The 16,827-nt window shown below is 33.1% G+C and overlaps 1 protein-coding gene across 1 annotated transcript; it reads right to left on the reverse strand.

Annotated features, from left to right (window-relative positions):
* Positions 1-277: 277 nt before the first annotated feature.
* LOC111698361 (uncharacterized) lies at positions 278-16,581 on the reverse strand. Its single transcript, XM_023468675.1, has 7 exons — positions 16,235-16,581; positions 14,850-14,902; positions 13,757-13,856; positions 9,620-9,754; positions 5,253-5,327; positions 3,817-3,907; positions 278-1,368 (listed from the first exon to the last, which is right to left on the reverse strand). The coding sequence occupies exons 1-7, from the start codon at positions 16,252-16,254 to the stop codon at positions 1,159-1,161; spliced, it is 684 nt and encodes a 227-aa protein (XP_023324443.1). The 5' UTR covers positions 16,255-16,581; the 3' UTR covers positions 278-1,158.
* Positions 16,582-16,827: the final 246 nt, after the last annotated feature.

A 16,827-nucleotide genomic window follows, 5' to 3' on the forward strand; every position in this document is an offset into this window, starting at 1 on the left:
AAAACAGTTTTTAAAAAACAGAAGCATCGATAGCTAATTAATACTTAATACAAAGCTTTTACGGGCACTGTTGTAGATCGGGCGTTGACATCTTTGCATGGAGGGTCACTTGAAATTACGCTTACTGTCCGGGGTTTACAGTGCTATGCACAGCTCTTTAAATAAGTTTATATAAGTATAATAGTGTATACCAAACTTTAATATATTTATGACTTTAAACAACTTTTCAAACAACCAAAAAAAAAGAATAAACTTTTAAAATTTTACGAGATAATGATTGTGTATTTGAGAAAAAATTTATTTCCTGAAACAAAAATAATATAATCCATGGATTAATACGATCAGATCTTATTTTGGTGCACTATGAAACACCTTTATGTTAAAAAACATGTTTGATATCTTAATAATTACACTTTCATATTGTTTTGAAGACAGTTTTCGGTGGCATACAGAGGAGCTTATGGGGGAGGGTAATGGGGGGACGTCCCTCCCTTGGGAAAACTTTAGGCTTTATCCCCCCTTTTGAAAAAATAAAAGAAAGACCAGGCATCTTTTAGCCCTTTAGTGTGATTTTTAATCTAATCGAATAGATTCAAAAAAATTTCCCTCCAAAAAAAGATTAAAAATCGAAATCTTGCTTACACATTTTCTACCTTCCACCCCCCCTTCCCCACCCTCTAGCGGATCATGGTTTTGGCGTAAAATTCAAAATTCAAAATTTAATTGATCTTTCTAAGTCAATACAATCCTGACCGTAATAAATTTTCAACATAATGTAAAACTAACAGCTACGTTTTTGGTATTAGGGAATTTCCTAACGGAATTTTTCTAAGGGCGACTTCCCAAAGAACAATTTCTCTAGTGGCAACTTCCCAAATATGAAATATCATAAGCGGCAACATCGAAAAGGTTATGTTAGGTCTTCTCGAGTCGCCGCAGGCTGCAATGGGGGTCGAGGCCGAGCGCTATGGCTAGAACAGGATAGGGGTCCAAGCGCTGCTGTTAGGACAGACTTTAAAAGCTTCCATTTGGGAAATAGCACATTTGGGAAGTTAACGCTTGGGGAAATACCCTTGGGAAGTTGCTGCTTGGGAAATCCCTTTTCGAAAGTACCTAACATCGTTTTCTTTGGTTTAAATCGTTCTTAAACTCTTCTAATTAATCCGTCTCTATCGAGTTCGGATTCTCTTCTCTGAGAATTCTAAAAATGGAGAAAAGATAAACAAGTGGAAGACTGGAGAGAAGAATTTGAGAGAAAAGTTCTGCTGCTATGATGATAGGGATGAGGGAGGGGGGAGGGGACGGGGTTTCCTCAGGCTGGCTTGTAGTTGTGGTTCCCCATATTGGTTTCACTGTAACCCGAACATCCTAAACATTTAATTTTCACTCATTCATCCCTTCCTTCATCTTTCATTCATCCTAAATATTTCATATTCACTCATTCATCCCTTCGTTCATCTTTCTTTCATCCTAAATATTTCATATTCACTCATTCATCCATTCCTTCATCTTTCATTCATCCTAAATATTTCATATTCACTCATTCATCCCTTTGTTCATCTTTCATTCATCCTAAATATTTCATATTAACTCATTCATCCCTTCGTTCATCTTACATTCATCCTAAATATTTCATATTCACTCATTCATCCCTTCCTTCAGCTTTCATTCATCCTAAACATTTAATTTTCCCTCATTCATCCCTTCGTCCATCTTTCATTTATCCTAAATATTTAATTTTCCCTCATTCATCTCTTCATTCATCTTTCATTTATCTTAAACATTTTATATTCACTAATTCATCTCTTCCTTCATCTTTCATTCATCGTAAACATTTTATATTCACTCATTCATCCCTTCGTTCATCTTTCATTCCTCCAAAATGGTACATCGAGAATCCCTGATCTATAAGTCCCAAAAACTCAGCTGCTCCATTCTTTAATTCAACCATCTTTTCATTCATTTATTAATTCGTGCATACTTTCATCCAGTCTGTAGTAAATGCCGTACTCTTAACTTCGTCCCAAACTGTATCAGTCCAGGTACAATCCGTCCGCCATCAAAGTCAACCAGGACACAACACAACCCACCTGGCTCTAAATGCCACACAGGGACACAAGCGTAGCTATTTATCAAAAATGCCACACAAGGACACAAGCACAGCTTTCTGTCAAACAAGCTATTTATTACTCTGGCTCTAAATGCCACACAGGGACACAAGCGTAGCTTTCTATTAAACAAGCTATTACTCAGGCTCTAAATGCCACACAGGGACACAAGCATAACTTTCTATCAAACAAGCTATTACTCTGGCTCTAAATGCCACACAGGGACACAAGCATAGCTTTCTATCAAACAAGCTATTACTCAGGCTCTTAATGCCACACAGTGACACAAGTGCAGTAGCTTACTCAGGCTCTAAATGCCACACAGGGACACAAGCGTAGCTTTATATCAAACAAGCTATTACTCAGGCTCTAAATGTCACACAGGGACACAAGCATAGCTTTCTATCAAACAAGCTATTACTCAGGCTCTAAATGCCACACAGTGACACAAGCATAGCTTTCTATCAAACAAGCTATTACTCAGGCTCTAAATGCCACACAGGGACACAAGCATAAAGTTAAATAACCTACAAACCAAGCCAATTTTTGCTTATGAATTTATTTTTCTTGGATGTACACATTAGGTTTAGTTCTCAATGTGAATTAATTAATATTTGGTCAAGAAAAGCATAAAATGCATTAATTATTTCATTTTACTTTTTTTTAGCTGGAAACAAAAAACAAAGCTAATTATAAAGAAGAATCTTCATTGAAAGGACCGCTAAGCCTTTTAACAACGCAAACACTATTTGTTTGTTGCATTAATTAATTCATTTATTTTTTGTTTATAGTTAGAAACAAGAAACAAAGTTAATTATAAAGAAGAAAGAAAGTATCAGTTTTCAAACTTTTTAATTTAATTTTTAATAAACTGAAACTAGTAAAACTTCATAAAGTTTTGAAGAAGTTCTTTCTGCGGAGGCTTTTGTTCTCTTAACTTTGTATTTTGTAAGCACATTTCTTAATAAAAGGACTGTAAGCGTAATTTCAAGTGATCTTCGACGCAAAGATAGCGTTGCCTAATTAAAAACGGTACTCTTGAAACATTAATCTGATCAAAAACTGCTTATTTTAGATCGTCTCACTATTTATATGGGTTTACAGTGAATGCACTGTATAAATGGGTTTACAGTGCATGTACAGTATAAAATGGGTTTACAGTGAATGTACTGTATAAATGGGTTTACAGTGCATGTACAGTATAAAATGGGTTTACAGTGAATGCGCTGTATAAAATGGGTTTACAGTGCATGCACTGTATAAAATGGGTTTACAGTGCATGCACTGTATAAAATGGGTTTACAGTGCATGCACTGTATAAAATGGGTTTACAGTACATGCACTGTATAAAATGGGTTTCCAGTGCAAATGGGTTTACAGTGCATGCACTGTATAAAATGGGTTTACAGTGCATGCACAGTATAAAATGGGCTGTAAGCGTAATTTCAAGTGACCCTCCATGGAAGATGCACAACGGTACACATAAAAGCTTTGTAGGAAAAAGATTTTGTAATTTTCAAAAAAAATATATTATTAATTGTGGTTTCTTTACAAAAGTGGATTGCGCATTTCTGCTGCAGAAAAACGTTTAAGAATTATCAGTATTAAATCTTCAACATTATAAATCAGATAAAGGTTTCAAGGGTACCGCGTTGGAAATCGGACATTACAACTTAAAAATACACGTACAGTTCCTTAGGATCTATACCTGATAAAGAGGTGAAAGTTCTGTATTGTTTACATTATGACAATCCCACGAGGAACAGAGTACAAAGGAATAAACAACATTGTACAGGAAACTGAAAATATATTTAAATATTGCAATAAAAAATATTGTAATACAATAAATAATAGATATTGTTATTAATTGTACCTACAGTAAAAAGAAATATTATACTGAAAATATATATTAAATATTGTAATTAATTGTACTTACAGTAATAAGAAATATTGTACTGAAAATACAAGGTTACCCACAGAGGATGAGACTGTAAAGACGACCCAAAACTCGTAAAACATGGCGATTTTAAGCATGATTTTTTTGTCTCTACATTAAATTGCGTATTTTGATATTTTATCAAATGATTAAGCACAGAAATAAACCGGTTTTGACCTTCAAGGAATTCCGAATATGAGACTAAACAAATTCCGTACATTCGTCTCTTAAGTCTAATAAAAAATATAATGTTCTACTGACAATATAGAATTACAAGGCTTTCAGGATGCTTCGCAACTCTTTTCGTATAACAATATTTTTACAGTAATTGTAAATCTCAAAATGTTGTGGATGTGTCTGTTATATAACTTGATACAATTTTGCAAAAAAAATTTAATTTTTCAAGTACAAATTTTAATTTCTTCTGGTCGTAAACCTTTGCTGTGGTCATGTGAGATGTTGCAAATAAACAAGGCCTGATCGGTTCAGCCGTTTTGACGTTTTCGCATTAGAGGACAGGTATGAGAACCTGTGTGTAATTTGTAAATTGTAAACTCTCTGTGTAAAAAATATACATCCCTGTTTATTATATTTATACGTAATATAACTTACATGTCAATGTAAATATAAATTGTAAATCCTCTGTGTAAATGTTATATCCCTGTGAATTATATTTATACGAAATATATCTAACATGTCAATGTAAATATAAATTTTAAATCCTCTGTGTAAATATTATATCCCTGTGTATTATATAAGTACGTAATATATCTTACATGTCAATGTAAATATAAATTGTATATCCTCTGTGTAAATATTATATCCCTGTGTATTATATAAGTACGTAATATATCTTACATGTCAATGTAAATATAAATTGTAAATCCTCTGTGTAAATATTATATCCCTGTGTATTATATAAGTACGTAATATATCTTACATGTCAATGTAAATATAAATTGTATATCCTCTCTGTGTAAAGGTATATCCCTGTGTATTATATGTATACGTAATATAACTTAAACATGTCAATGTAAATATAAATTATAAATCCTCTGTGTATTATATTTATACGTAATACATCTTACATGTCAATGTAAATATAAATTGTAAATCCTCTGTTTAAAGGATTTATATCCCTGTGTATTATATTTACATAATATTACTTAATTGTAATTATTTCAAATGAAACTGAATATATGTATTACCTGAAAATGATATGTAAAATAGCAAGGATTGCTAACCGACGACTAGAGGCGGCAATAAACTGTTCTGTTATTCTTCTAAACAATACAAATTTTGTAGTTAAAGATGAAAAACATCATTTCTGGTTTTACTTTGAAAGATTTTAATAAAAAGTATTTTACTAAACTTTTAAACAAGTTAAGAACATACTCCTGGTTGTAATGGTTCTTATCAATATATTGCGTAAATTAGTCAAGGGGTTCATGAGTTATGATCGGACATACAAACAGACAAACAGAGATTTCTCCTTTAAAAATATACCAGCTTGGGAACCCAGCTTCGCCTAAACTAAACTTTCCTGATAAAAGTACTTTTTATTTTTAGATTTGCAAATTTTTGAAAATGAAATGATTAAATTTTCATGTTGGAACTGAGTGAAATTGAAGATTTTTTTGGGAAAAGTATTATCTCCAGAAAATTTAGATTTTTCTGGAGAAAAAATGCAATATTTTATGTTTTATTAAACTGATTAATCATGCACTTCCAATTAACGTAAATTTCGCTTTGAATTTTTAGTATGAAATATCAAATAAATTAATAAATTTACTTTTCTCAGATGTCTAAGGTCTAAAATCAAAAATGTCACAAAAAAGTTTAATTATTGTTTTTTTTTGGAGTTTGCCTCACGTCTAGATTGAAATGTAATATATTTTTGATTCAACTTAATTATTACCAACCAGGAGGGCTGATAGTTCTCTACCTTTGTGCTCTGTTAGCTCTACTGTGCACATACAATTGTTTACTAATATTGATATACTATAAGTTAAATCTTGGAACATTCAATACGATCTTAAGTGAAACTAACCATATTTGAGCTGACTCAAATTCTTTAAATTCGGCCTCAGAATCAACTTAAAATAAACAAATATGCAGTACGCTCTCGGTATAGTTTATCAGACTAAATAAATCATTAGCTATTTTCACCATATTTTTAGTCAAAAACGTACAAATCAGACTAGCAAAATCTTGTTCACTTCAATCTCATAAATATGAAAAGTCAGGCTAACGAAATCTTGTTCACTTCAATCTCATAAATATGAAAAGTCAGACAAGCAAAATCTTGTTCACTTCAACCTCATAAATATGAAAAGTCAGGCTAGCAAAATCTTGTTCACTTCAATCTCATAAATATGAAAAGTCAGGCTAACGAAATCTTGTTCACTTCAATTTCATAAATATGAAAAGTCAGACAAGCAAAATCTTGTTCACTTCAACCTTATAAATATGAAAAGTCAGACTAGCAAAATCTTGTTCACTTCAACCTCATAAATATGAAAAGTCAGGCTAGCAAAATCTTGTTCACTTCAACCACATAAATATGAAAAGTCAGGCTAGCAAAATCTTGTTCACTTCAACCTCATAAATATGAAAAGTCAGACTAGCAAAATCTTTTTCACTTCAATCTCATAAATATGAAAAGTCAGGCTAGCAAAATCTTGTTCACTTCAACCTCATAAATATGAAAAGTCAGACTAGTAAAATCTTGTTCACTTCAACCACATGAATATGAAAAGTCAAACTAGCAAAATCTTGTTTACTTCAATCTCATAAATATGAAAAGTCAGACAAGTAAAATCTTGTTTGTTTCAACCCCATGAATATGAAAAGTCAAACTAGTAAAATCTTGTTCACTTCAATCTCATAAATATGAAAAGTCAGACTAGCAAAATCTTGTTCACTTCAACCTCATAAATATGAAAAGTCAGACAAGCAAAATCTTGTTCACTTCAACCTCATAAATATGAAAAGTCAGACTAGTAAAATCTTGTTCACTTCAATCTCATAAATATGAAAAGTCAGACTAGCAAAATCTTGTTTACTTCAATCTCATAAATATGAAAAGTCAGACTAGTAAAATCTTGTTCACTTCAATCTCATAAATATGAAAAGTCAGGCTAGCAAAATCTTGTTCACTTCAACCACATAAATATGAAAAGTCAGACTAGCAAAATCTTGTTCACTTCAATTCCATTATAATAAAAAGTCAGACTAGTAAAATTTGTATTCACAATGAGAAAGATAACACTGCAGGTTAATATTTCTTCATTATATCTAGAAAATTCACAGAATAAAACTGATAAATCGAACTTGGATTTCTGGAATTTAGATTATAGTATTTTAGATATTGGCAAATATAAAGAAATTGAGTCCTTGTCACAAACTCAAATGTTTAATCCCTATATCTTTGTAGCCTCATGGGGTGTGGCTTCAAGCTTAGATAATTTGATCTAACAGAATTCATTATTCAAAATATCTACTGCCCCCGTCATTGGTTTGCAAAGAAATAGGGATTGGAATATCAGAGTTTGTCGCAAAGACTCAATTCCTTTAATATTAAAGGGACTGTAAACGTTATGTAAAGTGAACCTCCATGCAAAGATTGTAATCTCTGATTTACAACGGAACCCTTAAAAGCGTTGTCTGATCAACTATGAATTTTTTTTTGAAAACCGTTTATTTGATTTGTGGTTTCTCTAAATGCATGTTTTGCCTGAAACTCATATTAAAAATTAAAATTAACAGGACTACATATTTTTCGACTCGGAAAAACGACGCTATCTAGTTTGCTAGTTTTCAAGGATATTGTAGTAAATCAGGCATTGCCATTATTTACGCTAACAGTCCCTTTAGTTATGTTATAACGTGGTTGATAACCCACAACTGATAAATGCAGATGACGTATAGAGAGAGAACATGTAATATGACGTAATATATATATATATGTAATAAATATATTCTGTAAATTTGCAGTACGTTGTATATTATTCATTATCTTTGTTTGTAAACTTCTACGTAAAACCCATTATTCATTTGAACTGTGTTTCAAAAAATATGTAGCATAGCTAGCATAGTCTAGGGCTGGGCGCGTCCTGGTGGAACGATCGTTCCTGAGAACAAACAGAACATTCAAGAACGATCCCAATTTTTTGATTTGATCACCTGAACCCACCCATCACGGTCCTTCCCCTTCCTACCACACTAAACCCGCCACAAACCCCCCCTTCCCCGGCCTCTGCTAAACTGACAACAGACTATAGAGCAGGTTCTAGTTTAACTTCTGTATATTGTACATATTAAGGATATTAGGACTCCTGCCCCTCCCCTGCTCTCACAAAATTATACGTTGCCAGAAATTATCTAAGCTTATTCTTTTAACCCTAAATTTAAAATATATAATTTAAAGTATATTTACAGCCGTGAGGAACTTTTTATTATAAAATCGTGATTTTGTTTTTACCTTTTAACCAAATCTTTTCTATAAAACTTTTGTCTTGGATGGAATTTTTTTTAATAAGAATGGAATGGGGGATGGAAACATTCTTGACTAAGAACAGAACAAAAGGGATGGAACCGTTTTTCAACTAAGAACGCCAAGAACGGATCGGAACGGGATGACCATTCTTCTACTCAGAATGGAACAGAACGAGAACGGAACGATAAAAAAGAACAAGAACAGAACGATTTAGCTGAAGGCCCTCGTTTTAAAACTGAACCGAACGATTTCAAAAAAGTCAGAACGTGCCCAGCCTTAGCATAGTCATGTGATATCTAAAATTGCGACTATTTCTAAATGTGCTGTCATATGTAACATGATTGCCTTAATCATGTAAAATAGACAACAACGTAGGAATAGTAAATACATGTATTAACTTTAACTTGTAAGATACGAACCTCAAATACATTAGTTAATATAGAGACTCCCCTTTGATTACAGTGTTGGGAATAATATGGTTTTCGTTGAAACATACAATTGAGATCAGTCCTATTTGAAAAATTGATCAATTGATTGCTATTGTCTGGTTGACATAGCTAACGAGATCGTGCCCAGTGGTAGTGGTGTTGATAGTTCACAGGATTGTAGCTGTGAGGATTTTGTCCTCTTTGAGACATTGATCAATCGATTGCTATTGTCTGGTTGACATAGCTAACGAGATCGCGCCCAGTGGTAGTTGTGTTGATAGTTCACAGGATTGTAGCTGTGAGGATTTTGTCCTCTTTAAGACATTGATCAATCGATTGCTATTGTCTGGTCGACATAGCTAACGAGATCGAGCCCAGTGGTAGTGGCATTGATAGTTCATGGGATTGTAGCCGTGTGGATTGTATACTTTTGAGACATTTATCAATTGATTGCTAGTGTCCGTATAGACACCGATAGCTAACAAGATCTCGCCTAGTGGTAGTGGCGTTGATAGTTCACGGGATGATGATGATGATGATGATGATGATGATGATGATGATGATGATAATGATAATGATGATGATGAAGATGATGATGATAATGATGATGATTATGATGATGATGATTATGATTATAATGATTATATACCTGCCAACTCTAATGAAGAAGATAATGAAGATGAAGAGAGGAATGATATTGATGATGATGAGGAGTATGCTGGAAATGAAAAGATGAAGTCTGGTTGATCTAGTTGTGTCTACAACTACAAAGGTCCGGCACAAGCTGAAATCAAAGAGAGTTCAATAACATTGTTCCAAAGGATCTGAAGACAACTTGAGCCAACGAGATTAGTGTAAACGAGTGCACCAGGTGCAAAAACAAGTCGCATTTCCAAACCAAGAATTTTACTTTTAGAATAACATGAATGAGAAGAAATGGCGACATTTTTTAATGGTTTTTTTTAAGCAACATAGTTTAAAAGGACGGAAGGTGCAAAAATTAAAAATTTATAAAAGTAACCTTTATCTTTAAAAGTTAAGTCAAATATAAAAACAGATATTTTTCAAAATTTGACTTTTGCTTAAATGGCAGATTCCCCCCCCCCCCCCCCCCCTCAAAAAAAATACAAACCTTTAAAAATTCTTGAAATCAATATGAACCTTTTAAAGACTTTCATGTAAAAGTTTGGTTTTCTAATAATTTCTCCATTGTTTCCGAAGCAACTGCAGCCAATAAATGCGCAAATCACTTTTGTAGAGAAATCACAAATTAAAAAATCTGGTTTAAAACAAAACAAAAAAATGAATATATATTTTATATATATTAGGCAAAGATTTTAAGGGTAAACTTGTAAATCGAAAAAGGCCCCTCTGTCAATTGAGGGATTCTTTAACGTTTACAATTCCTTATATTTTTTTCCAGATATAGAGACACCAAATATTGAATAAAAACAATCCATTTTATTATTTTCCATATTTACAGACACCATATATTAAATATATACAATCCCTTTTACAATCCCCCCCCCCCCCAAGCCTATATTAGACAAAAATAGCCCAGATGGGATAGGGTTAAAAGAAATCCTAACTTTCTGTTAGATGTATCGACCAATGAGTCCTGCTCGTTAGCTGGATATATTGCATGTCTAGTTGCTAACAGGTTATATAGAAAACAAACTTTTAGAAAATACGAACATATTGTTAATTTGCACTGTATCTCAATTCAACTGCTCTCATTTTTCTTCATTTTCTCTGAACTATTTCTTTTTTATTTCTGCGTTTCAAAATTTTACTTTTTTATTTTTCCCTTGTGTTTAAATTGAATTTTCAAATAGAATAATAAAATAAGGTTTATGTTATACAGACACAGATAATATTTCATTGAAAATTTGTCACGATGCTGTATCAGATTGTGTTGTAAAGAAGATTTATATCCTTTTGTTCAACAAAATACAGATGGAAACTTTTAAATTAAAGTTAAAAGGACTGAGGTGGATATCAAGATTAATGCTTAATCTCCTGATTTTACTAAACCCAAGATTATGTTAAAACGCATTCAATATCCAAGAAAGAAGTTAAAAATTTAACCAATCAGCGTGTCATGTTAATATGTACTCTTTAACTTTTGAAAACCCGGTTTTGATTTCTGGTGTTGATGGTGTCATATCAATGAACTAAACATCAATTGAACAAACGTAAGTTTTGGATTTTATCTGAAATTGCATTTTATCTGTAATTGTTATCAAACGTACCTTTTACACAGTAGAAATATCCAAAAAGAGGATTATAAGAAGAGGATCAAAAGTGTGTACATTGGATAATCAGATAAAGTGATCGTGATTAAGTATATCTCATTCTAAAGGTTTCAGCTCTGTACACTTAGTGACGTTCCATTTTTAAATTAGCGAGTAAATATTCACAAATTCTCCCTTAAATTCTCCCTTAGTAACGTTCCATTTATAAATTAGCAAGTAAACATTCACAAATTCTCCCTTAAATTCTCCCTTAGTGACGTTCCATTTATAAATTAGCAAGTAAATCACAAATTCTCCCTTAAATTCTCCCTTAGTGACGTTCCATTTATAAATTAGCAAGTAAATATTCACAAATTCTCCCTTAAATTCTCCCTTAGTGACGTTCCATTTATAAATTAGCGAGTAAAAATTCACAAATTATCCCTTAAATTATCCCTTAGTCACGTTCCATTTATAAATTAGCGAGTAAAAATTCACAAATTCTCCCTAAAAACTTCTCTATGAATCAGAATGAATGAAATATCCATGTTTTTCTCATAGAAAATTGGTGAAATCCAAACACGTTTTTATGTAACAGGTACTTGCAGATTTCTTTAGAAACAATGGAGGAAATTGTTAAGTTAGATTAAAGTAATTCTTATTCTTAACATTGTTTTTGGTAATTTTAATATTTAATTAAGTTATGATCGGACATACCAACAAACAAACAGAGATTGCTAAATTATATGCATACTTGTTAAAACAAATTCGAATATAAGGAAGACGATTGTGCCGACTCAAATGCCGATGTTAATTCTCTGGATGTGTGTGTACTCAGGATCCATTTCCGCATTACAACACACCACACATGTCAAATCCCCGCTCACCCTAGCTCCCGCTTCACCCAGCATTCAGCTATAAACACTCAAGACATGCACAACTCCGTCTCAACCCTGGCTCCTTCATGATGATGATTCAGATACAGAACTAACAGCAGAAGACACTGCTTACACCTAGCTCCGCGCTCCACAATGTTCCAGAGATCTGGGCGGAACCAGACTTCCTTCCATTATCCTGTATACACGATAAGTCCGCAATCTCTCTCCCTTAGACTAAGCCTAGTTGTGAGAAAGCCTGCCGTCAAGATTGATGATCTGCACCACCATCATGAAGTTCTACAAACACCTTCTAACTGATATTCGTCCATAGTTTCTTATTAATTTCTAAACCAACCAATTTACAATCTTTGTGTCTTGGTCAAATATTTCAAAACAATATTATTTTTCTTAAATAAATGTTATAGAATATTTGGGTTTTTTTCTGATTTCTTTATTTGAATATTTTCTGACTTTTTTAAAGGTCAACAATACTAGCTTGGGAACCGGAACCCAGGGTAGTCATAGTTAGTCCCACTGTTTACCCGCGCTTTGTCGTAAATTACTATATTAATTATGTTTCCTTATCAAGTGGACCTACTCAAATTAGAAGCTCAAAACCAAGCTAAGAACATAGTGGCTCTGTCAAGATTCTCCAATCAAAGTTTGAGGCAAATCGGTCCAGGGGTTCATAGGTTATAATCGGACAAACAAACAAACAGAGATTTCTAGTTTAAACCAAACGAACAAAACTCGGCTGAAACTCGACTTTTTGGTACCATAAGTCGACTTTAAAAGTCGAGTTAATGTCGACTTCTTGGAGTTAAATGTCGATTTACAGTCGAGTTTTGTTCCTTTAATAACATTGGTTAAACTGTAAATCAATCATAAATCACACTGCGTCCTGAATCCCAACTCCCCCCCCCCACCCCCCACCCCCTAAAAAAAGATATGTTGAGAAATAAATTCAATGGATATTGGATATATACAGATGAAAGGGATTGGTTTGCACAAGTATAAACGAGGTAATCAAATTTAATTTGGAATAAATTTGCAATTCATAGACCTTCTGTTTATCCTTTCAGACCTTCAAAGGATTGATAGAATTTTCCAGATACTATTTTTTTAGCGGTAATCTTAAATTCGCAATACAGCCAGTCCCATATTAAACTGAAGTATCTTCACGCTTAAATGCCAAAAAAGGGTTGGATAAATATATTACCTGACTCCTAGAACAAGTAAGGTAGGATGAACTAGTGTTGGATAAATATATTACATGACTCCTAGAACAAGGAAGGTAGGAAGGGTTGGATAAATATATTACCTGCTCCTAGAACAAGGAAGGTAGGAAGGGTTGGATAAATATATTACCTGACTCCTAGAACAAGGAAGGTAGAAAGAACTAGTGTTGGATAAATATATTACCTGACTCCTAGAACAAGGAAGGTAGGAAGGGTTGGATAAATATATTACCGGACTCCTAGAACAAGGAAGGTAAGAAGGGTTGGATAAATAGATTACCTGACTCCTAGAACAAGGAAGGTAGGAAGAACTAGTGTTGGATAAATATATTACCTGACTCCTAGAACAAGGAAGGTAGGAAGGGTTGGATAAATATATTACCTGACTCCTAGAACAAGGAAGGTAGGAAGAACTAGTGTTGGATAAATATATTACCTGACTCCTAGAACAAGGAAGGTAGGAAGGACTAGTGTTGGATAAATATATTTATCAAAGTGTTGAGTTGGAAAAAATTTCAGCTTCAGAATCGAGATAACTAAATATAAGCAAGGGTAAGGGATAGAATCAATATATAATATTATGCAAAACAAATATATGTTATTAATATCAATAATCTTTTTAATGATTTGTATTACTATTTTCACATTATTTATATTCACTAAAATATTTTGGAAATCTTAAATTCTTTTACAAAACGAAAATTTTTTTTAGATTAAAAAAGTTGAAACCCCTTATGCATCAACAACACCCAATTCAGTAGGGTTAAGTGTTTTCAATTTAAAGAAAAAATTCAATTACAGGAATGAAAAGAAGTTTGATTTGCTGTTAAGATTAGCTGCTGGGAACTAAAATTCCTATTTTGTTATTTTTTTAAACGAAAACTTTGGGATTTCTTTTCTTCAATAATTGCTTTCTTAAAATCATTTTCTGTAGAAGAAACCCTCTAAATTAAAAATTCTGCTTTTAGTTTTAATCCTTTTCATTTGTAATGATGTAATATGACATTTAAAGAACTTGTCAGAAAAAGGAGAAAAATATTTAATAATAAAATAATCCAGTGTTTCAACTGAAACTACTGCAATCCAAAATAATTTTAAATGTATGCTACTGCTATATCTTTGCAACCTCGTTATCCTTCCAGAATTGATTTTGCACAAAACCCTAACACGATTGGGGGGGGGGGGGGGATCCCTCCACCCCGTTTAGTTTTTTTCTTTATTTAACTTAAAAACGGCTAACAATAGAAAGCTCAAACTTATTTACTTTTCCAAATTTTGTTATGCATGGGGAAGGGTGAAAGGCGGTAAAATGGCTGCTCGGTGTTTCAAAAAGAATCGAAAAATAGTCAAAAACTTATATATTAACTAACTTATTAATTTGCAACATATAAAGTCTCCGTTATTTAGAAAAATAATTTACAGAACGTTTTTTTCAACTTAATCTAAAATGAAATTAAATTTTGTTTGGAATGTTCAATGTTTTAATTAGATTCAAGATTTAAAAATTAGGTATTTAAAGAATTTGTTACCTAATGAATAGAGAAAAAGTGTGTACAAAGATCGGCTGAGATCAGTCAGAAGTCTGAAAATTCGGTTGTAGATATACTTATATAGTCATTATATAGTACAATCAGTACAGGAAAGTTAAGTACAGTACAGTACAGTACAGTACAGTACAGTACAGTACAGTACAGTACAGTACAGTACAGTACAGTACTGTACAGTACAGTACAGTACAGTACAGTACAGTACAGTACAGTACAGTAAAGTAAAGTACAGTACAGTACAGTACAGTACAGTACTGTACAGTACAGTACAGTACAGTACAGTACAGTACAGTACAGTACAGTACAGAGGGGGACTGGACCAAACTTTTTGAAGTCATGATAATTTAGAGTTAAACCGCGATGGGTAAAATACTGTAGTTAGATGCGAAATTCTCCCTCGCCCAGCTGTTTATTTAATTGTTTTATATCATAATATCTATGCGTTGGCATAATGCCTTTTTCAAAATGTTTTAAAAATCTAGATTTCCAAATTTCTCCTACGTACGTGTGTCAATATGTAAGATCCTAAAAATATTTTTGAGAAAATACATGTTTTTTAAGAAAACGAAAAAATCAGTTTGTCTGCATATTTGGGGTTGCCTCTTATAAATCCCGAATCCGAATATTAGACAGTGTTAGAAGAAGAAGTGCTAAAAGTTAATATTTATGTTCCAAAACTCTTCAAGTTAACTTCGGGAAAACTAATCTCCTTCTTCTTCAACTTTTCTACAATATTCATTTCGATTGGGGGGGAGGGGGGAGCTACTCCCACCTCATCATCAAGGGTTACATGCATAGGATTAGACTTCAAAGACGACCTAAAACTCTCAGAAATAACGACCCTGGAGATTTGATTTCTATTGCGTGTGAAAATGTGCAATTTGCTTTTTTGAGTGACGCGGATGGATTTTTAAAATCAAACTTTAAAGGCCCAAAATGTAACAAAAGTAGTTTTTCCCGGAAGAAACAAATGTGGTGGCGCGGAAGAGGAAATTGTGGTGGCTCATGGCTTCCGGAAGAGAAAAAGCGAATATGTGGCCCGGAAGAGGAAATAGTGGTGGCTCATGGCTGCCGGAAGAAAAAAAAGCGAATATGTGGCACGGAAGAGGAAATAGTGGTGGCTCATGGCCGCCTTCTTTCCTTCGCTCATACAACTTGCATTAGCGATCTATTCTAGTGAATCTAGGAACCCTGTCTTAAAAATTGATGAGACTTTTTGTAAGCAGGCTGAAGCTAGGTGAATAGTCTTTTTTCCACAACTTCATGGGTCCCTCTGTACTGCGGGTTAAAAGTCTATATTTTCCTAGTTGGAAAAATGGAAAAATGCATTTACTATTGTAGTATATTCTAGATATTCATTTCCTAACCTGTCAAAGAGAAGATCCATATAGACCTGTCGTAACTTTTTCTATCCTGAAATATATTTAGGGGACTGAAAGCGTAATTTCATGATCCTCCATGCAAAGATATCAATGTCCGTTTCACTAGCTGTACCTTTGAAACCTTTGACTGATACTGTGGAGGCTAATTGTCGTTAATCAAGTTTAAAGGGACTGTAAAGGAAAAATGAAAGGGGGTATAGGATAAAACCTTAAAATCTCAGGTTGTGAACGACACTTCAGTTAATGGCAGTGCAGTATACTGGTCACTTGATTTCCGTCTGTACCATGTAAGAACGATACTGCACTGTCATTTCGTGACGTAATACGGACTATACGGACTATATGTAATAATATTATCAATTATATCTATTAAAAATGCAAAAATCAAAAATGAAAAATTATAACAGGAGCAAACCTGATATTTTCAGGCTCCTGTGGGATATCGTCGTTTTCAAATTGGTTGCGAAATTGTTGAATCTGATCTGTTAAATGCTACAACTTTTATAAAAAATCTCACATATGTCCGTTTTGGTATAATTTTGACACAATTTTATGTCAATTTCTCGAGACAGGAATAT

The sequence above is a fragment of the Eurytemora carolleeae genome, unplaced genomic scaffold (genome assembly GCF_000591075.1).
Source record: "Eurytemora carolleeae unplaced genomic scaffold, Eaff_2.0 scaffold295, whole genome shotgun sequence".
NCBI lineage: Eukaryota > Metazoa > Arthropoda > Copepoda > Calanoida > Temoridae > Eurytemora > Eurytemora carolleeae.

Excerpts from the sequence above, each read along its gene's own strand:
- LOC111698361 (XM_023468675.1), bottom strand. The coding sequence starts at position 16,254 with ATGGATCTTCTCTTTGACAG. Across the intron at positions 14,903-16,234 it reads ATGGATCTTCTCTTTGACAG|ACTTCTGACTGATCTCAGCC; the intron begins GTTAGGAAATGA and ends CCGAATTTTCAG. Across the intron at positions 9,755-13,756 it reads TTCCTTGTTCTAGGAGTCAG|CTTGTGCCGGACCTTTGTAG; the intron begins GTAATATATTTA and ends CTTTGATTTCAG.